Raw genomic sequence first — 22311 nt, 5'->3', positions numbered from 1 at the left:
TTCCCTAAGACGTCGTGACGAGTTTTCTGCTGTATGCATCTGGATCTGATCCAGCGTCCTGTCCGAGCGTTTTAGTATCAAGAGCCAGATTTCAAGGAACCCGAAGGGGCAGCAGGAGAGAGAGTAACAGCCTCAGGACCACCCAGGCCCCTTTCTCTCAACAGCTAAGCCTGTACTCACTCGCCTTCCTCCCACCATCAGGTGGGGTCAAAAAGGAAACCTGGGGAAAGAGAGCACCCAGGACAGAGATTTCTCAAAGACATGGACGGTTGCTTTCACGCATACTAATCCTCACAAGCACCCTAAAGGGAGGCCGGCACTGTTGTCCCTGCCCCTCAGGAAGAGGCTCTGGCAGGACAAAATGGCTGAGGCAGAGCTGGGCCCAGCATAGGTCTTCCCGTGACAGGACTTCACCACCACGCACGGTCTCTGGGCCTCAGAACAGAGGTGGTGCTCCTCCCCTCCCCTCTGCTCCAATTATAAGCTCTCTGTGACATGCCCAGGTTAGACAGAGGGTGGTTGGGACAACGGATGGAGGTTCAAGGGCGCCACCTGAGGCAAACCACTGATCTCTACAGAAATCCTGTTGGGAAGCCTGAAATCCAGCATTTGTGGAAGATTATCAAGAAAAAGGATAAGTGAGGAAAATTTTGACACAGGTAAATATTTGACATGGTTATGAAACAGTGTACAGGGCATATATAAGTGTTCCACTCATATAAAGCTAAATAAATATTTCTGTGCCTTCATGAATTTTATTGAAGAATAAGTGTTTTATTTATTTATGCAAGAAAGAAATTTGGCAGGTATAAATAGAGACGAGGGGGAATGTGGAAGTGTGAATATTTTTATTATCATCTGCTTCCTGATTTTCTAAGATGCAAACGTATTGCTTTTGTAATAAGAAAGGCTAAGTGGCCTTTAAGAATTTCAGTTGTCAAGTGTTGGATCGGATGTGGAGAAAGGGGAATCCTCTTACACTGCTGGTGGGAATGCAAGTTGGTGCAGCCACTGTGGAAAACAGTGTGGAGATGCCTTAAGAAATTAAAAACAGAGCTTCCCTATGACCCTGCAATTGTACTACTGGGTATTTACCTCAAAGATACAGATGTAGTGAAAAGAAGGGCCATCTGTACCCCAGTGTTCATAGCAGCAATGGCCACAAGGGACGAATGGATAAGGAAGATGTGGTCCATATACACTATGGAGTATTATGCCTCCATCAGAAAGGATGAAAACCCAACTTTTTTTTTTAAGATTTATTTATTTGACACGCAGAGAGAGAAATCACAAGTAGGCAGAGAGGCAGGCAAAGAGAGGGGGGAAGCAGGCTTTCTGCTGAGCGGAGAGCCCAATGCGGCACTCGATCCCAGGATGCTGAGATCATGACCTGAGCTGAAGGCAGAGGCATAACCCACTGAGCCACCCAGGTGCCCAATACCCAACTTTTTTATCTACATGGAGGGGACTGGAAGAGTTTATGCTGAGTGAAAAAAGTCAAGCTGAGAGAGTCAATTATCATACGGTTTCACTTATTTGTGGAGCATAAGGAATAACACGGAGGACATGGGGAGATGGAGAGGAGAAGGGAGTTGAGGGAAATTGGAGGGGGAGATGAACCATGACAGACTGTGGACTCTGAGAAACATACTGATGGTTTTGGAGGGGAGGGAGGTGAAAAGTTGGGTGAGCCTGGTAGTGGGTATTATGGAGGGTACGTATTGCATGGAGCACTGGGTGTGCTGCATAAATAATGAATTCTGGAACACTGAAAAGAAATTTAAAAAATAAAAATTAAAAAAAAAAAAGAATTTCAGTTGTCATGTGTGAACCTGGTAAAGGGTCACACATAATTTTTTATTATTCTTTAAAAGATTTTATTTATTTGACACAGAGAGAGAAAGAGAGAGCACGAGCAGGGGGAACGGCAAGCAGGGGAGAAGCAGACTCCCCAGGACCCTGGGATCATGACCTGAGCAGAAGGCAGCTGCTTAACTAAGCCATCCAGGCGACCCTACCTTTCATTTTTAGAAGGCATTGAAATCTAACATCAAACGCAGACCCCTCCAGGCCAGACAGGTCCCCAGCCCCAGCACCCGCTCCCACCTTTGGTCCCCTACTGTTCCCTGGTCCCCATGTTTCACTCCTCGCCCTTGCCCCTCAGTCCTGGCAGGATTCTGAACACACCCAGGGAGGTCAGCTCAGGGAAAACATGGTCAGGGTCATCACCCATTTGTCCACACTGATGCATCTGTTACCTCACAAATTAAAATCCACCAGGAAGAAGAGAGAAAATCCACCAGAAAAGAGCGAAAACTGTTAAAAAGAAACAATAGATCCAAAATGGAGTCACTTGTGGTAAACCCGTGTTGCTAAACAGGGCTTCATACCCAACCTGAATGCAGTTTCAATCTTCCTCAAGAATGCAGTTTTAACCAGTTTGGAATTTCCTGGTCAGCCCTGATGATGTAATCCACCAAAGACCCTTCTGTTTCGCAAAAGGAGATGAACTTGCCCAAAATAAGTTTTTTGTTGTTGTTTAAGTCTGTTTAGGACTTCCTTGTCCTGCCTTTAAAAACCTTCCCTTTCTGGAGCCCTTTACAACTCTTTTCTAGTTGCCAAACGGGATGCGACGATCATGAATCGTTCAGCAAGGCCAATTAGATCTTTAAAATTTAATATTTGTTATTCAACGACAGCAAAGGCCAAGAGACTGGGGGAGGGAAGGCAGAAACAGTGGTTCTCAGGAACCCGGAGCGGGAAGAGGATGGCTGGAAGTCGAGGAAGGCCTAGGGGACACAGGCAGAGGTCTGGCCTGAGCAGCTACTGGACCCACAGGCACGCTGCATCCCTGCAAGGCCTTCTGTAGGCAGCTGAGACCCTCTACCCCTGGGAACTTGCCATCAGCACCAGCCATGCCAGTCAGTCACCAGGTGTTTTGGGGCAGACCCACCCAGCAGGGGAGCTGCAGGGAGCTGGGTGAACTCTTCAGAATTACCTTTGAATCTCTGACCTCAAGGTTCATCCTGACATTTTTATCATGTACTTTTGCGTTTGGTTTTGTACATGTACGTGTACATTTGTGCATACAGGAGGATCACAGTCCTGCAGGGACAGCAGCCATGCACCCATAAACCACACCTGAAGATGACGTGACAGGGCAAATGCGGCCTGAGGACCTACATCAAAAGGGAGAGAAACAGGACCCGGAGACCTCTGGAAGTTCTCCTTGCTTCAGGAGAAACCTGAGAAATCAGCTGGTATCTTCCAAGAGTGTCCTCTCCTCGGAGATCCCTCCCAGAGGGCTGTCCCCCACCAGCCCACCATGTCAGGCTGACTGTGTGCTGCTTGGCCAGGAAGTCTGGCCCCATTCACCACTCTGGGGCTTGACAGAGGGGAGACAGAGTACAAAGGAGACCGGGGAGGCATCCCTGGAGGAAGGCAGTAAAGGACAGAAGGGAACAGTCCAGTAGTAGGTGGTCGTTAACAGCATGGGCCCCGTTCAAATCTGCCACTCCATCCCAACCAGGTGGTGGGTCAAAGGAACCTTGGTGTGCCCATTTCCTCACCTGTAAAACAGGAGTTTTACCCCCACAATTACCTGGAGGATTACATGAGTTCATGTTAACCACAGAGCACTCAGAACAATGTGCTTCGTGAGCAACTGTTTTAATACTTTGAGTGCTAAGAGCATGGAGTTTGGCAGCCCAAGTACTCCCGGCCAGGGCATCACTGCACCCTTCCCCGTCTGGAAATCATGGATAATGACCACCTCCCTACCCCAATTTATTTACCCCACAGGATTAAATGATCCATCTGGGAGCACACGGGAAGACAAAACTAGCTCTACAGAAATCTGAAAGATTAAAATGAATATCTGACTCCGGTTCCCGTAGCACACTCAGCATTCCTAAGCCCAGAAGGGAGGCCGGAGCTACTCCCTTTGGTACCAGGTGACCCCACTCCCCCTACAGCTAGTATGTGTGAAGCTCCAGAATGGTATAAGTGAACAAAGTCACCTCCCCAGGGTTGTCAAACGCACTAGTGAATCATCAAAAAAAGAAGGAAGAGAACAGAAACTCGCGGCATGTGCTTCCCATGATTCAAAGTCTCGGGACATGCTTGCCAGCTGTGTGTGTGTGTTGTAGGTGGCAGGACAAAAGCATTCTCACTGGGATCACTGTCAGGACTCTGAGTGCCTCTCCCTGACAGAGCTTGCCCTGGTATCAGGACTGCATCTTGGAGCTTGGGGGCAGGCCCAGGAAATGGGGCACCCAGCACATAGCACCCACTTTGTGAGGGACTGCCTGGGTCCTCTCAGACCAGGTCTTCAGCCTTACAGCAAGCTCAAGTCCACCAACGGCTCACAGCACAACTTCAGAGATGAGCAACACAGTACTGTAACCTTGGACTAACCCGCTCCACCCCTGCACCTCCTCTCCCACCCCTACCCCCACGTATGGCCTTTCTTTCACACCCAGCCCCTCCCAGCTCCCATCTTCTGGTCATCTGCTTTCCTTGTTTTAGCTGATCCACTTCCTCTTGCCATCCAGGCCCTTCCCTGAGCTGTTGTCCTTCCTTCTTTTTCCTTCTTCCTCTACCCTTCAGCTCCTTCCTGTTCAAGGACACAAACACATGCACACAGTTTTTCAGACAATTCAGCCTTTATTTTTGAAAATAATTCTGTAGCTTCAACTTTCTTCCATGAACTGAGGTCAGGCCAGAAGCAAACACACATACATCGCTCTCCAACCTGCCATCCTCACCTCAATCGGAGCAGACAGGGGAATGCCCGGTGGACAGGGGAGGGAGGCAAGAGCTATCTTTCCACCTCACCCTGAGAGGGCCACCTGAGGCCTCAACCTTCAGAGAGGGGCCTGTGTCCCAAACCCCATGGGAAAAAGGACATAAGGAGCTAATCTGTCTTCCAGAAAGCCAGCATGAAACCTCCTACTAAAACAGGAAAGGGGTCAATTTTTAGAAAGGCCAGGAATCCAGGACAGAGTCTGTTTCTTTGAGGCAGGATGAGGGAGGCATGTCCCAGCACACCAAGGCTTTCTCCCTACCACATTCTCCGCTCCTCCCACCCCAACTTCTGTGGATAAGCTGAGGAGAAGTCTGGCTTTCCCCTTCCACTTCTCATCTTAGAATCACACACTGCTAAGCTGCAAGGAAAGAAGAGCAGAGAGGAGGTCAGGATTAGGAGAGGGGCAGAAGAGAAACAGGGGTGGGCAGCAGTAAACCCTGAAAGCCCAAGAGCTCCACCCAGACTCTGATGATGACACCCCTTTGGTTAGTCTCACTCTGGCCACAGGTAAGTCCCCTTTGCAAAGAACCCAACAACCCCTTCAACTGGGGGAAGGGGGGAATGGGGAGCAGATACAGGAGGTGAGCCCACACCCTGGCTAGAAGAGGCAGGACAAGAGAAAGAGAGCTGGTCAAGACAGCTAAAGCTGCCCACCTCAGCAGATGCTCTGAGAAAAACTGGAACGTGGGAGTCTGTGGCCCCAACATGCCCAAGTCTCTCCCTGCCACACAGCGGCTTCCTGCTAATACCACCCAACATACCCCCACCAAGGTTCCCCTGATTTGACCCCCTTGAGAACAGGAGAATAACCCTCATCTCATCCTCTGTGCTCTCGAATGCCATTCAAAAAAAGAAAAAGAAAAAGAAAGAAAAGGAATGTACCCAAAAGAGACACAGAGAAGACGATGCAGCCCAGGGGCTCGGTCTGTCTCAGCCCACCAAGCGGCGAGGAAGGAGCCCAGCAGGAGAAGGGCGGACAGGCGCAGCAGCTAATTCCAGCTCGGATCGTAGCCCTCCCAGGTCTGCGGGGGGGCCAGGTGAACACGGCGGCCCCGGAACAGGAAGCTGACGATGCCCCGGTAGCCGGCCCTGGGGACGCCAGACTTGAGGTCGTCCATGACACCCAAGGCTTTCGCAAAGGCCTTGAAGCTGTCCCTGCCGGTGTACTGCACACGCACCTCCCCCAGCTCGCTGCGCTCACTGGTCCTCACCTTCTCCACCTGCAGCAGGGGCGCCGCGTAGACGCGGGCCAGGAAAACTCTGTCGTAGGTCTCCTGTCGCAGGTAGGATAGGTCCAGCTGGGTGAAGGGCACGAAGTGCTGGTTCAGCTTGATGAACTTGAGATGCTGGTCGAAGAACTGCCCGTGGCTGACGCCCTTGCGGCCAAAGGTCATCGTTCTGGAGATCTCGGGGCGCACGCAGGCCCGGCCCTGCCGCTGCTCCGGCCGGCGCATCCAATCATCCCAGAAGGCCCGTGGCCACTTGGGCTCCAGCTCGGCCCAGAGCTCGGCCAGCAGCAGCCAGCCGAGGCCCGGGAAGAAGTCGGTGCGGTAGAGCAGCTCGGGCTTGCCGGCGTCCACCATCTGCTCCTTGCCGTTGTCGTTCCAGGCCGACACGCACCAGAGGGACGGGTCGGCGCGCAGCAGCGGGTAGGTGGCCTGGAAGTACTCGAAGAAGTCCGGGGCCACCTCCAGGTCGTCCTCCACCACCACGGCGGCCGCGAACTGGAAGATGCGGAACACCTGGCCCAGTGCCCAGCGGTAGTGGCGCGCGATCTTGTAGTAGCCCTGGAACTTGCGGTGGTCGGGGGGCACGGCGATGCTGCTCAGGTCCGGCTGCCGAATGTGCGTGATGGCGCTGCCGTACGAGGCGATGACTCGTGCAGTCTCTTCGTGCCCGCAGTCCTGGCTGACGATGATGGGGAAGAGCTCCGCCGACGGCCGGTAGTGCAGCAGCTTGTCCAGGCAGCGCCGCACTGTGCTGCGGTCACACGCGATGACCAGGATGGGGATCACGGCAGGCGCGGTGGACGCGGGCGGGCGCGGCGGCCCGGGCGGGGCGACCGAGGGCGCCCGCCACCGCCGGCTCCAGCGAGCATGGTGCTCACGGATCTGCTGCAGCAGCCCCCGCTGCCGCTCCAGCTCGGCCTCAGCGTCCTCGGCCAGGCGGATCACCTCACGTGTGAGGCCAGCTGGGTCCTCCTCGAGAGCGCTGTCCGAGGGCAGCCTGCCAGGCGCCGGGCGCGTCCAGAAGAAGAGCAGCAGCAGGGCGTTCCAGGCCACGAAGAGGACGGCACCCCACAGCACCAGCCCTGCGGACTGCTTCTTCAGCATCCTGGCCCCCGCAGGGGAGGCCGGCCGGGGTGGGGCCCGGGGCTGCCCGGGGCTCGCCTACTGCGGGGCTAGGAAGCAGCCATGCACCTGCGGAGAGGACACAGAAAACCAGCCTTCATCACAGAGGCACGAGGCGCGCTGGGTGAAGGGAGGCCGGGAGGCTGACCCAGAGCTCCCTCAGAAAAGCACTGCCTATGGGACAGGATACCATACTCCCACCACTCCGCAGTGAGTCCATGAGTCCTCAGAAAGCAATGTGGTGTGAAGGGGAAGTAGAGAGTGATGTTGCAGAGGAGGAAGCAAGAGAATCCTCCTTTTTTCCCTGCCATACCTGACACCCTTCTGTCTTATCTTCCATTCAGAGTTCAGGGGCAGGGCTGGACGTGAGACCACCTGTCCCCCACTGCTCAAAGATTACTGCTTTTTTTTTTTTTTTAAAGATTTTATTTATTTATTTGTCAGAGAGAGCGAGTGAGAGCGAGCACAGGCAGACAGAGTGGAAGGCAGAGTCAGAGGGAGAAGCAGGCTCCCTGCGGAGCAAGGAGCCCGATGTGTGACTCGATCCCAGGACGCTGGGATCATGACCTGAGCCGAAGGCAGCTGCTTAACCAACTGAGCCACCCAGGCGTCCCTGCTTTTTTTTTTTTTTTTTAAGGTTTTATTTATTCATTTGACAGAGATCACAAGTAGGCGGAGAGGCTGGCAGAGAGAGAGGAAGGGAAGCAGGCTCTCTGCTAAGCAGAGAGCCTGATGCAAGGCTCGATCCCAGAACCCTGGGATCATGACCTGAGCCAAAGGCAGAGGCTTTAACCCACTGAGCCACCCAGGCGCCCCAGATTACTGCTTTTAAAACTCTAATGTCAGCGGCACCTGGGTGGCTTAGTCAGTTGAGTGATGACCCTTGCTCTCAGCTCTGGTCAAGATCTCAGAGTCCTGAGACAGAGCACACAGGGGCTCTGGGCTCAGCCGGGAGTCTGCTACAGTTTCTCTCCCTCTGCCAGCTCACAAGACCATGTTTTTTTCCTCTCTCTCAAATAAATAAATAAATAAAACTTTTAAAAAATAAAAATAAAAACTCTAATATTGCACCTTTAAGATAAAGCCAGACCTTACCCAGTAAGGAAGCACTGGGGGCATTCTCACAAGGGTCAGGGGCAAAGCCAAGCTGCCCACCATCCATATGACTATTTAACCTTCAGTTGCAGGGATCAGCCAATGTGAATGGACTACAGAAGACAAAGGCAGAACTTGCAAAGGAAGCAAGACTATCTTTATTTGTTGATATTATAAGAATATGCGTGGGAAACTCTAAGAGAATTAATGATAAAACAAATCCAGACAACTGAGGAATTGAGCAAAGTAGCAGGATATAAAAAGTAACCTCCACAAATCAATAGCCTTCATATCCACAAATAATAAACTCATTACAAGTCACAATGGCTGAGAAGACCCTATTTACAGCAGCCATAAAAATGATAAGCTATGTAAGAACAAACTTAACAAGAAATATTCAAAACCTCTATGAAAAAGACTATGGTTCTTGAAAGACACAAAAGAGGACTTACATATCCTTGTTCTTAGGACATTTCTGCATCCTCAGAAATCTCAATAAAAATACGGTTTTTGGGAGCCAAAGTGACACTAATGGGCACTGGGTGTTACATGCAATTAATGAATCCTGAACATTATATCAAGAATCAATGATGTAGCCATATGTTGGCTACCTGAAATTAAATTTTTTAAAAAATGAAAAAAATAAACATATAAGATCATCTAGGAAAATAATTAAGATGTGAAAGAGGGACTAGCCCTACCATCCACTAAAGTACTACATATTACAAATCTTCTATAAATAAAACTATGTGATATTAGTACACAAATAAACCAATCATCCAAAGGAATATAATTTCAACTACAGAAAATAGACACAAATTCACGTAGAAATCTGATAATATGATACAGGTGATATTTAAAATTACTAGGACAAAAAAATGGTTTTACTAGTTGTTATAACAACTATATAGCTATTTGGAAAGACAAAATTAGAGCTGTACAGAAGAATAACTTCCCAGTGGATTAGAGAACTAAATAGAATAAATATAACTATGTAACTGCTAGAAGAAAATATGGGTCAATTCCTCTATAACCTGGGTACAGAGAAAGGCTTTCTAAGTTTGATTCAAAATCGAGAGGGAGTAATAAGTAAAAACACTTTTGCATGATATAAACACCATTAGCCAAGTTAAAAGACAAACTGGAGAGAATATTTGTAATAAACATACAAATAAAAAGCCAATACAATGAACTTTTAAACTGAGGGGATAAAAAGCCAAAACACAAAAAGACACTGAAATGGTCCTTAGACATATTAAAAGATAATCAATTTCACTTAAAATAAGAAAAATGCAAACTGAACTATACTAAGATAAAATTTTCTCACTCATCAGATGCAAAAGTTCAAACAGTTGTCCTCTTAAGAGTGTCAAATGAAAAGCAGAAGTTCTTAATTTTAATGATATTCAATTATCAAGGGTTTCATCTTTTATGGATCATGCTTTTCACACTGTATCTAAGGAATCTTTGCCAAAATCACACATATCTTTCCCCTTTCAGGTTTTACATTTAGGTTTATAGTTCATTTTGAGTTAATTTTTGTATATGGTGTAAGGTATGAAACTAATGTCCTTTTACAGCAGTTTGGTAGTTTGTCAAATGCTAAACAGAGAGTTACCAAGTCCACTCTTAGACATATACTGAAGAGGAATAAAAACATACGTCCATGCAAAACTATCTGGAATGTTTATCACAGCTTTATTCAAAAATCACCACAAACTGGGAAAAACCCAATGCCCATCCACAGAGGAATATGGATAAACAAATTGGGCTTACCTATAAAGCGGAGTAATACTCAACGGCATAAACTACTGATATAACACATGGGTGAATCTCAAAATAATCTAGTGATATGTGAAAGATGGAAAGAAGAGCACATACACTGATTCCACATACATAAATCTCCAGAAAATACAATGTAACCTAGAGTGACAGAATGCAGAGTGGTTGCCTAGGCATGGAGGCGGTAAGGACAGTGAGGGGAGGTATTACAAAGGGACAGTTGGAAAGTTTGCTATTATCTTGACTGGGGTAACAGCTTCATGGGTGTATATATACTTACAGACTTATAATACTGTACATTTTAAATATGTGCCCTTTATGTCAATTGTACCTCAATAAAACTTTTTATTTAAAAAATGACATTATTTGGTCAAATTACAAAACTGAAATGTAGATAGTCAATTAAGTACCAATGCGGACTGACAAATAACCATACTGTGCTTATGGAAAATAAAATCCCAATTCTTAGCTAATTCAGACTGAAGTAATTAGGAGTAAAGAGCCATGAAAGATGCAACTTCTCAAAAGGCTCAGAAAAAAAAGTATCATGTATACAGAGAGAGAGCAAATGTGGCAAAATGCTAATAGGTGAATCTGAGTAATGGAATGAGTTTCCTTACACCATTCTAATTCTTGATCTTTTTTGCAAATTGAAATTTCCAAGTAAAGTTTCTTAAAATCAACATGGGAATGTCGTCCACAGTTTTGACTAACTTTGTCCAATATAGCCCCAGTTAGGCACATCAGTAGGGGTAACTGAAGCAATCCATTTGTCCTGAACTCCTTAAACACCCATGGCACATACTTGCTGTCCGCCAAGCTCTGGGAAGGGACTGGGACACACATCTTACAAGAAAAAGGCATGGTCCTACCAGCCCTCTTACCCAACTAGAACCCACTACTTGAAAGATCTACCATACCATCCAGTTTCCAGACAGCTGACATTATTGACAATGCAACTCTCTCCCTGGCCCTTCTACTTCTGGTCCCACTTTTCACACCCTAAAGCTTCAGGTATGTGCCCTCTTGTGCCCACTGCTCTGCCAGTTACCCTCTGCCTCACCGCCACCAAAATCTCAGGTTCCAGATCTCATATCTGCACTTCCGGACTCTTGGGCAGGCAGATCCAGGGCCAAAAGATCAAAGTGTTGATCCAGAAGGATCTCTAGAGGAACCTGGATTCGGTCTCCCTCCTGGGGAGACTCCTCCAGCCTCTGCTAGCAGCACCACCACCTATCTTCCTTTGAGAAACCATCCACTCCGACAACTCCACAGCACCAGTCTTCCTTAGAAAACTCAAGTCCATTTCCACTTTACTGTGTCATTAAATTCCCGTGTTATCAATGCTCATACACAAATCAGAGTTTCCTAGGAGAGAGAGAGAATAGATTTGCAGTTTCTTTCTCACTCTGCCTCAGGATATGGTCGTTGATAACCATTCCCTCTAATCTCCTAGTCAGGATTTCTTATCTCCCAAATTCCTGCCTCCTAACTGACTGGGCAGGAAAAGTCTTGAGATAAAGGGATGGCAGAAGGACAAAAGAGACTGACCCCCATATCCTAAGCTACTTCAAGGCTGGAGAAGCAGACCTGTCTCTGACTTACTGATGAACCATCTCAGACCAGGAAGCTCTTCAGACTGGTGGCAAAACCCAGGGGACCACATCCTCTCTGCCCTGCAGATGACATGTAAAAGCCTTCACTCTCCTCCAGATATTAGAACTAGGTGGCCCACATCTACTTCCAGAAGCCCTGAAGCAGGCCCCCCACTCCCCCATGCACCCATCCTTCTAAGCCATGCAGTTCAGAGCACTCTTGTCAGTCTCTCAGAGGACTGGACTCCAAGCAGGTCTGTAACCATCAGGCATGGCCGGATGGCCCAAAGGAAACAGCTGTCCCAGTCCAGCCCAGGCCTCTACCTTAACGCTCAGGCCCTCATTCTCCAGACCATGACCACTTTTTGCTAAACTGTGTCACTGAACTTGCTCTTCTTTCTGCAGAGAACACAACATGTCTATTCCCAAGCCCCACTGCTTCTCTACACAGACTCATCCAGAGTCCCAGTGCCATTTCCCACTGCTTCCTCACACACTCTCTGGGACAGGATCCTCCTTTCTAAATGGAAGTTAATGAACGGTGTGTGTGTGTACACAAGCACCTGTGCTCTCCAGCGGATGGCTGTGTCTGAGGGATGATGAAGCCCCAAAGGCCAGTCAAGCCTTTGGCCGGCAAGCCAACCAGTTCATTGAGGACGTGCGGCTCTCGTTCCTACCGTCAGGATTAACAAGGGCAAGCCAAACAAATGCTTGGCACCATCCCACATTTTTTCACATCTCTGAAAACTCAATCTTCTCACCTCTAAGACAGAAATCATAATAGAATACATCACTGGACTGCTAAAAAGCCTGGGTGAGATATCTACATCAGGTGTTTAGAATAGTGCCCATCTGTGACATAGATGCTAGCCAGTCCTTCCTCTGTCCCCTCTCTAGCTGGCTCTCTATGCTCCACTCTACTAGATCCTTCTGGGCTACAAACACTTGAGCCTGCCTCAAGGCCTTCGCATGAGCCTGTATGCCGGGTGTCTTCTTCCCTCCCTCCTTCACTTGGTGTGCCCTCATGTCTCTGCCAGGGAAGAAGTCAGACAATGTGAAGTCTACCTCCCCTTCACCATCACTGACATCAGTGCAACTTCTTGCTCAAGATCTTTTAAATCCCCAGGGCTACAAGCTATTCAAGGACGGGGACCAGCTCCCCCAGTGCATCCAAGCTGTTGTGCTAGGATCCTTGACTTGAGATTTGCTAATGACCTAAAAAGTGACTTCTGTATGGATGCCACTCACCCACAATCCCTTACCTACAATCCCCAAGCCCAGAAAGCACTGACAAAGAGAAGTTTCCTTCACTCATATGGCAGTAAAACCTTTGGTGAAATCTGATGTGATCTAATATAAGGCTATTTATAGTATTTATTATCCATTTAGTGTGACTATATATTTGCCACAGAAGTCAAGATGCTGGATTATGGTGTGGTTCCACACTTTACACTACATCATAAATGCACCAGATTATCTTTTTGAAATCCAAAATAATTTTAAATTCTGAAACATATCCAGCTCCAAGCATTTCACAATTCTGAAAATCGAAGAGACAGTTACTCATTCATGCCAGTCCCTTGAACTCTCTTTGCTTATGCCATACTGCTTTAAGCCTGAACTTCTGATGTATGTAGCTCATCTACCTATCGCTATCCCTCTAAGCAACCTTCCCAACAACAACAAAGCACCCTTCTTTCTTAAAATGCACAGCTGGTCACACCACCAGTCTGCCGTAAAAAACCATCAGGGGCTAGCTACCACTGCCTACAGGATAAAACTCAACTTCATCATGACACACAAGGCCTTCAGAAGAAATTAATTCAAATATCCTTTTTCAAGCTCACCTCCAACCACTAGCCTCTGAACCCCATTCTCTGGTGTCAGCAAGCTACTTGTTTCCCCTAATGAGTACACTTACTTACATGCTGCAGTCTTTGCTCTGGCTGTTCCTTCATCCCAAAACATCACCTGTGGACCCACACTGTGGGCACCTGCAAATCCTTTACAGCCCAGGTCAGCAAATCCTTCCACAGCACCACTGCCAGAGCTAGGCCTTCCCGCAACTACCCTCAAGCCACTCTCTCCCCTCCTCCTGTTTCTCCCCTCCACAGTGTAACAGAATCTGTGGCTGTGCTTATGTGGTTCTCACCTTATTCCTTAGGGGAAAAGCTCTATGACCCTTAACCCTATTACAGTGCTTGACGCACATTACGGAGTCCAAGTGGCTAGCTGGCAGACTGCTTGCATTATTAGCTAAATCGGGGAGAAAGAAGACCAAACCAGCAGCATGACAGTGCTTTTCCAAAGAAGATCATCACACATCCCATCCCACATGCTCTTCTTACAAGAACGTAATGCCATTTCTCCCACTAGAGGTGGGGGATGCGAGGTCTGTGTTCCCTCTTTGATCTGTGGCTACGGAGGAAGTGACCATGCATGAATTGCAAAACCTGTCCACAAAAGGCAATGCAATTTCCACCTGTTGCTCCTGAGATGCATGCTCTTTGACTGCAGCCACAGAGGCTGGAAGCCCAAGCCACATGAACAGGACACCTGCAGGTGTTCCAGCTCACGACCCTTAGCTCACAAGCTAAAGTTCTAGCCAACAGCAAGCACCAACCACTAGACATGGGAGGAGGGCTTTTGGATGATCCCAGCCCTGGCCACACTGGACTGCAACCGCAGGAATGACCATGAGGAAGAACCACAAGCTAAGATAGGAATAAAATGCTTCTGCTGTTTCAGACCGTTAGGTTTTGAGGTGATGTGTGATAGAGCAGTAAGTACCTGAAATAACGAGTAGGACAGAATCTAAGCACAGCACGTGCTCCTCCTGTCCTCCGGCTCAGAGCCCCAAGTCCAAAATCTGAGGGTTTGCCTCTACTGCTATTCCCTTCCTCATCAACAGCTATTATTGAACAATAAAAACATTTAATGTTCAACAGCAATCATTTACTCTCTCTCACAGTTTCAACAGGTCAGGAATTTGGACTGTGGGGCAGAGGGGAATGACCTGCTTCTGCTCCATGATGTCTGGGACCTCAGCTGAAGGCTGGAACGCTGGGGATGGGTGGAGGGGAACTCTCCCTCAAAGGCATATTCAGGCACATGTCTGCAGGTTGATGTTAGCACGGTTAGATGAAGTTCTGGCTGCAACGCCCTGCACGTAGCCTCTTCACATGGCCTGGGTTTCCTTTGAACTTGACGGCTGGATTCCGAAGATGAGTGTCCCGAGAAAAAGAGTAAGCCAGGTGAAACTGTATCCTTTTTATAATCCAGCCTGGGATCACTTCCGTATTTTACTCATAAGTCAGAGGAATCATAAGTGTCTGCCCACACTCAAAGGGAGAAAAACCACAGATCCCACCACTCCTGGGGGGAGAACAATGTGCAATTGTAACAAAAAGTGGAATGGGATATTTATGGAGTGACCATTTGGGGAAAATATAATCTGCCACACCTTCCTTTACTAAAATAGAACGATAGTCCTTAACCCTGACATAAGCTCCTGATGTTCTGCAATTAATGACATTTGCCTGCAAGTCGCAGATTCAAACCTAGTTGTGATTTGCTAGTCTTTACACTCCTTTAGGGAAGTGACACAGCTGATCCACACCACCAAGTACAAAGACATCAGCACTGTGGTGGAAGATGAAGAGTGAGCATTTTTAGTGTGAACCCTCAGCAAAACCCAGGAAGCTCTGAGGAGGTCCCACCAACTCCTGTGGGTCTCAGTTTCTTCCCCTGAAGGACTACCTAGAAGCTGTGATCCCTTTCCACCACCCTGATTCCATGGTATTCTGCAGCCAGCTCCCCCCTCTCCGGCAAAACTATTTTTTACACAGTAAGAGAACACCAAATAGTTGACTTCCCTTCATGAGCAATAATGGAGAAGTCATACTTAGCTTCAAAAAGTATGGGAGTTAAAGTAATATTGACAGGCTTTCCCTTCTACCTTTGTCTTACCAGGTTAAAATGCACTGCCTAAAAAACCTAAAGCACAGAATACACCTCAGATAATGGAGACCTAACTGAATTACTTTCTCGTTCATTATTGGACCTCTGCTAGACTCCTGAATCAAGTATCAGTCTCCATACTTTCACAAGGACGGAAGAAATGAAAAGGAGTCAGGGAAAATACACTAAATAATTCAAGAGCTTACAGAGTAAGACCTAGGAGGAAGGCACGCAGGTTATTCATCCTGAAAAAGAAGAGACTAAGAGGAAGCATGATGTTAGTGCAGCAAAAAGCCTGAAGGCCTGGGAAACCAGGTAACCTTGGGCAAGTCCCCTGACCCACTTGTGCCTTGGTTCACTTATTTGAACAAAAAAATAATCGATTTGGATCTTCCGCAGGTTCCCTGGTTTCTGATGATGAAAAGGACAGCGACTACTTCCCCAATGTCCCAAACAGGAAGTGAGCTCAAGGTGTCACATATGGCACCGAGGTTAACCATGACTACAGTGCAGTCTGACTCTGACAACAGGACACAGGCAGGAATCCAGAAGAGCTCAACAGTCTCCCGCAATGGGGTCAGATGGGGGTGATTCACCATGGGAGGCAGACTGGGGGGATGTGAGCGTCTAGGAGAAAAGGCTCCGAGGTCTGAAAACTGTGACAAACGACAGAAAACAAAGCTGGTCCCTCAGCCAGCGATGACCTAAAGCAAAGAGTCATTAAACAGGCCTCAGGGGCAAGGGTTGACCGAGGTGGAGCCTCTCACCCTGGGTTCAACGGGTCAGTCCGAAAGCGGATCAGCGGGCCACACAGCCCCCCCACCCCGCTCCGGCTTCTGAGATGGGGCCCCGCACCGGTCCGGGACCCCGACCCCATACACGCTGGCTAACAGGTGGTGAAAGTTTTCTTTCCCGTCTACATATTTTTCACATGGAGTCACTCCTCCTCGCGGCTGAGGAGGAGGAACCCCAGTAGCCCGTGGAAGGACGCTGGGATGGGTCTGGGGAAAGGCCACCTCCCCTCCCCGCTCCCCGCCTCCCCGGCCCCGCACCCACGGACGCCCCGCCAGCGCGTTTCACAACCGCCTCCCGCCCGCGGAGCCCGGCCGCGCTCTCCAGCAGCTGGAGGCCCGGGGTTCTGAAAACCGAGCGCGGAGTTCCCCTTCCCGGCTCGCGAGCGCAGCGCGACCAAACCCGCGCCAGGCCGAGCCCTTCCCGCCGGGGCCGCCCGGGGCCGCGAAGCGCTCAGACAGCCGCCGCCTCCCGCGCCGGGACCCGAGCCTCGGAGCGCCCTCTCCGCTCCGCGGGGCCTCCTTCAGCCCGACCCCCGTCCCCTCCCCAGGGCCGGCCACCCAGCCGACGGACGCCGGCGCTCTGGGCCCTACTCACCAGGTCCTCCCGACCTCCCGGCCCCGAAAGCGGCCGCCCCGGGGCGCGTTGCCCGCGCTCGCGCGGATGCGGGCGCCCCGCTCCCAGCCGGCCCTTCCTACTCGCGCCGGGCCGGCCCGCCAGCCGAGCAACGTGGCCCTTCCCCAGCGAGGGCGGGGCGGGGCGGGGAGGGCCGGGGAGGGCCGAGGGGCGGGGCCGGCCGCCCTCGCCAGGGCCCCTGCGTCCCGGGCCCGCCCCTCGGCCCGACTGGGCCAACCCCGCCGGCCGGGCGTCCCAAGTTTCCGGGGTTCGGAACTTCGGGACGCGCGGTGCTGAAGCGCCTACACAGTGCCCTTCCTGGCTCACGATCCCGACCCCACTCGCACACTCAACCCGTCCCGAGGAGTCTTTGGGAGCCTCGTCGCCCCCAGCCCCAGCGCCTGGAGCCCACAGAGGGGATGGGGTCAGTCCGGCCTCAGGTAGGCCTGGCAGCCGGACGGTGCGTCCACCAAAGTCCACCAAATCCAAGGCCGACGTCGTGCGGACAGCGCTCATCAACCCGCTAAAGTCTAGCTTCCGGGGGGGGGGGAGCCGGGGCAACAGAGGGACCCCGGGGTGCGGGGATGTGAGAACAAGAACCAAGGTGCCAAAAAAGAAGCCAGAGAGGAAACACCTGCTGCCAGAAGCAGAAGGGGTGGGGGGGGGGGCAACTGTTTTCTTCTTTCTTTCTTTTTTTTTTAATACTTTGTTTTTTTTTCTTTCGAGGTGGGGAATGAGAGCTGTTCACTCTGCGTACAGGAGCAGAGGACAGACCTGTCCCAGGGATAAGAACCATGAGACCTATGGAATACAGGACTTCATCTCAGGATTTTGTGGAAGCCCTGTGAAAGGGGGTGAGGGAGCCCTAGAAAAGCCCCGATGTCTGTACCTGGGACTGAGGGTGGGGCACTGAGAGCTCCTGGCTACTCACGCACACCCAGTCTAGGGCCAGCCCCACCAAGTGATGGGGCTCCAGGCTCTTCCCCAATCCACTTCCCTCCTGTGTTCCACACCACACACCGCTGGCAGGAACTTAGCAGTGTGGGGTTACTGACTGCTTTCGCTCACTAACGTGTTTCTACATGAAACCAGGAATTATGAAGGGTTCCAGACCCCCCCCCCCAAAAAAAAGGGCAGAGTATGCCCTAAAGCCCCCACCCCCACCAGGGGCTAAGGAAATAAACCAGTTGCACAGAGGCCTCCACATGTAGAACTTTCCCAACAGCTCTGCAGAGTGTCCATTATCATCGCATTCTACAGAAGGGGGGCAAACTCTGTCCAAGGCAGTGTGAATTTCAGGTTAAGTGCCAACTGGTTGAAGGTCACAAGCCCTAGTGAGGGGCATGGCCAGGTTTTAGACCCAGGCATTCCTGCACTCATTCCTTCCTCTTACACACCCTTGAGTGAAAATACACCGAGATGGCTGTGTGTCCAGCATGACAGGTGCACACTGGGGCAGCAAGGAAATTATGGAAGAAGCACCTGGAGCCTAGCTCTGAAGGGGCAGAGTGAAAAAAGCTGACACCTCACTGAGACTGTACTATGTGTGTCTTCAAGGTTTCCAGCTGAGCTGACTTTATGAACCATGGTCTCATGGACTCATATGCTAGCCAATAGCCACTGTGTCTGCACATCTGCCCTCTCTTTATGCTTTCCTTATGAAGGGAGTTGGGGGATGCAGGAAGCCTACACACTCACACTCCACATCAAAGTAAGAAGGAAAACCGTGATTTCTAAAAGTATAAAGAGTTGGGAAATACTAGTTTGTAGATCCAAGATATGAGAAGCTAAAATCACTCTCCAGGAAAAGGACATAGTAGGATGCTGAAAAATGGGGCAGGCCAGCCCACGAGATGTCACATTCCCACTCTAATAATCCTCCTCTATCCAAGGCAGTTCAGTGAGGACAAGAATGGGGAACTGCTTGTGCATGAGAACTAACACCCAATGACTACTTTGTTGAAATTCCAAGGCTTACAGGAATATCTAAAGGTAGAAATTCCCCAGCTACAAAAGGACTGTCCCAAGCAGAAAGAGCCTGGTTAGAGAACAGGTTTGGGCTGAAGTCTTGGACGGAAACAAAAGAAAACACTTGGTCTAGGAGGCAAGAAGCCAGGGTGACATGTGCCACATTGACCTGGGAAAAGAGGCCCAGGGCTTTTGATGGAGATTTCATGAGGAGGTGTTATGGGCTGAGGGGGAAGGGGAAGAAGGGCAGAAACAAGGAGCTAGGTGCCTGAATTCTGGGAATGAAACCGAAACTGGAGTATGCAAAAACGGAAAAAATAGGAAGATCTGATCATAAGATAAGAGAGAATTTAGAAGTGAAAATACTGTATCCTGTCCACCCCCACTACCTCCAAAAGAGGACTGGAGACATACGGAGAAGGACATGAAAATTGTTCCAATTGCCTTCCCATAAACCATACCCAAGATACCCTGAAATTTTTTACAACTTAAAAAGAATTCATGATCTGAACTTAAGGCAGATCTCGGCTAGAAACTATCAGAAGAAGTAAAATCAAAGTTTTAAATCAGCGCTGTGTCTAATTTTCCCTCTCCCATTCTCCCAACATCGACACTCCCCTTGGAGACCCAGAAACACAGATCATCAAAATCAAAGAAAAGAGAAAAGATTAATAAAAGGACCAGTGAGCAAAGTTTATGAAATGAGACTTTTGGTTAACTACATACAATTCCTTTTCTGTGACACAATGGTATAAATAAATTCAGTTAAAACACATTCACAACTTTTGATTAAGTCTACCACTGCTCCTGGCTAAGTGGTCTGAGATCCTGTACCTCTGTGAGAAGGCCGTGAGATCCTGTACCCCTGTGAGATAGTCTTGAGAAGACTATCTTGAGATAGGGTCAGGCAGAGCACAGGACTAGCACTTTCAGTGAAAAATGACAGGGGAGAGGAATTCTGGTTCAATCTAGGGAGGAAATGTCTTACCAGAGAGGCTGCTGACAAGGCACTAAATTTCCCTCCCTGAAGGTTTGCAGCAGGATCCAGATGGTCCTTATTTGGTCAGATGCTGTAGAAGCAGCCCAGCACTGGGCAGGCAATTACAGTATCTGCTTCTCGACACTGAGGCAAGTCCTTTGTGCTCAGAGTTTCTGTAGCTTCCCCTTACCTACTGAATTAGGGAAATAATCCCTGCTCTCTCTTTCTTACAACAGCGTGATGACAGAAAAGTGACCCAACTGGACATTTCATGTAACAAAAGCGCCATATATATACAGCACAACTCTGTACACTCGCAGGCCTTCCAGGTAAGATGAGGGCTGCAAAAGGATCCTGGGACCAGAAAGCCCTTGCAAGGACTGGCACTAGGAATGTGGTGGGCCAAGCTGGGGCAGGTGACTTGCCACCCTGAAATCTAGACCTTCTAAAGTAGAGCCCCGGCCTGAAAGGTACTGCTCCAAGCCAGCCTCAGACCAGAGAAGAAACAGCTCACCACTGGGGAAAGGCAGGCAAGAAAGGAAGGAGGGGGAAAAAGCAGCTAAGTCATAAATAATGTGATTTTCAGCTTGCAAATGATCTTAGTTATTACACCAACCCCAATGAATATGAGCTCCAGGTGTTACACAGCTACTGAGAGGCAGAGATGCTAGAAGCCAAGCCTTCTGCCCCATGCCCCCAGGCCACCATACCCTACCACCTATCAAAATTGCCAACATATCTCCTTTCTGTTTGCTGTAACTGAGAAAAGCAGGTATTTCGGCATAAGTAAACTGGGGTTCAAGGAAGGAGTAGGAAGGAGGTGAGATGGTTAACTATAAACAGGTCTGTGGGAACAGCCTGCAAAAACAGAAAGGACTAAGAGATGGAAGTCCAAAACACTGTCATCTTCAAGAGCAGGAGAGAATACCAGGATATGGCACAGGAAGAAAGGCCCAGAATTTACTCCAAGAAATGGAGCTCCACCTCCTAACCACACACTTGGCCCTCTTTAATCTGCTACCCCAAAAGGCATACTTATCACAAGTGTAGAGAGCCCTAAGGACCAGAATCCCCAACCTAAGCTCTCCTAGGACCTGTGCACTTTTTCCACCACTTGATGATCCCAGGTATTGTTTAACAGCAACAAGATGAGACACATTCAGGGCAGGCTTCTAATTGAGGACATCCAAGGCTTTTGCCAATACACTAATTCAATAAAAGAACAGAACTCCTCATTCAGAGTTTTTTTTGTATGTACCAATTACACAAGCATTATCAAGCAATGTCAACAGTACTGTTTTCCACACACATGGCCCTGGACACTTTTCAAGATCTATCCCCCATTTGCTCCCTGTGAATTGTCAGGAAGCTCTAAAGCTAGGTACCCCTGTCTTACAGGTGAACAGAACATGACAGATCTTAACTGACATTCCTAGGGTTACACACTAAGAAAGTCAGAGCTAGAACAAAAATTCAACTGATCTTAACTGTGTTCTGTTTTTCTGTGGTCTGCATAAGGTTTCATGGCCTAAATCTGAAGAGAGACAATTTAGGAAGTTATCCAGACCATCGTCTAACCTCCCCCCAAGGCAGTTCCACTCAGTTAGCTCCCCCAAAACACGGCAGCCTGCCTCGGCCTAAGTAACCCACCCTAGAGTCTTATTTAGCCCAACATGTGTTGACTCCGTGTTGGTCCTTATATATAGTCTAACCCAGCCTCTCCTCAGAAGCTGAAATTCTCTTCATGTTCTCCTAGGCCTAACCTCTCAAATGCCACCGCACAAAACATCTTACAACCTACTCCTCCTACCTGGGTAGAGAGGCGGGAACAAGTCTAAGAGAGTGAAACAGAGATAAAGCTTCCTGTGTATCCATTGCAGTAAGGGTTCTCATCCGGCACTTCCTAAATGGCAGCATCCCCAGACTGGCCCCACTCAACATTTCCTGCCTAAGAGCAGCAAGACACCCAGTGGGAAGTGAGACAGGAACCTTACCTTTCTTCTCTTCTCTCAGCTGCTCCCCTGGAGATCATCAAACCCCCTTCTGGCACTCCATTTCCAAAACTCAGAATCCCAAATCAGATACACCAAAGCGCAGCTTCTTTCCCCTTATCCAGGTCTAAAGTCCATGGCTGAGTGGACTCTGAGGGGGAGGAGTCTGGGGGGGGAAGGGGTAAGTCCAGGCCCCTCCCCCCCCCACGGCAGGGTTCAGTGTCCCTCCCAGGGGTCTGTTACATTCCTTCATTCAGCTGGCTTATTCCGCCCAGAGGCTGGTGTGGGGCAGATCCCGGGTTCTATCCCATATCTTGCTCAGGGAAGGGAAGTCATCCACTGTGAGGACCCGCCGGTTTGTCTTCTGCTGGGGTTC

At 49.3% G+C, this 22311-nt stretch overlaps 1 protein-coding gene across 2 annotated transcripts; it reads right to left on the bottom strand.

The window, feature by feature from the left end:
- Positions 1-4645: 4645 nt before the first annotated feature.
- MGAT1 (alpha-1,3-mannosyl-glycoprotein 2-beta-N-acetylglucosaminyltransferase) lies at positions 4646-22091 on the bottom strand. Of its 2 annotated transcripts, none has more exons than XM_059176001.1 (2): positions 21939-22091; positions 4646-7227 (listed from the first exon to the last, which is right to left on the bottom strand). In XM_059176001.1, exon 2 carries the CDS (start codon positions 7138-7140, stop codon positions 5797-5799), a length of 1344 nt encoding a protein of 447 aa, XP_059031984.1. In that variant the 5' UTR covers positions 7141-7227; positions 21939-22091; the 3' UTR covers positions 4646-5796. The 2 variants fall into 2 exon arrangements, with proteins under 2 accessions (XP_059031984.1, XP_059031985.1); XM_059176002.1 differs by lacking the exon at positions 21939-22091 and adding an exon at positions 16980-17124.
- Between the last annotated feature and the right edge of the window lie 220 nt (positions 22092-22311).

This window comes from Mustela lutreola, chromosome 5 (assembly GCF_030435805.1).
Source record: "Mustela lutreola isolate mMusLut2 chromosome 5, mMusLut2.pri, whole genome shotgun sequence".
NCBI lineage: Eukaryota > Metazoa > Chordata > Mammalia > Carnivora > Mustelidae > Mustela > Mustela lutreola.
The sequence above is the reverse complement of the archived record's forward strand: the minus strand, read 5'-3'. Positions and strand labels throughout refer to the sequence as shown.

Bases quoted from the DNA above. Each gene is read 5' to 3' on its own strand.
- MGAT1 (XM_059176001.1), bottom strand. From the start codon at position 7,140: ATGCTGAAGAAGCAGTCCGCAGGGCTGGTGCTGTGGGGTGCCGTCCTC.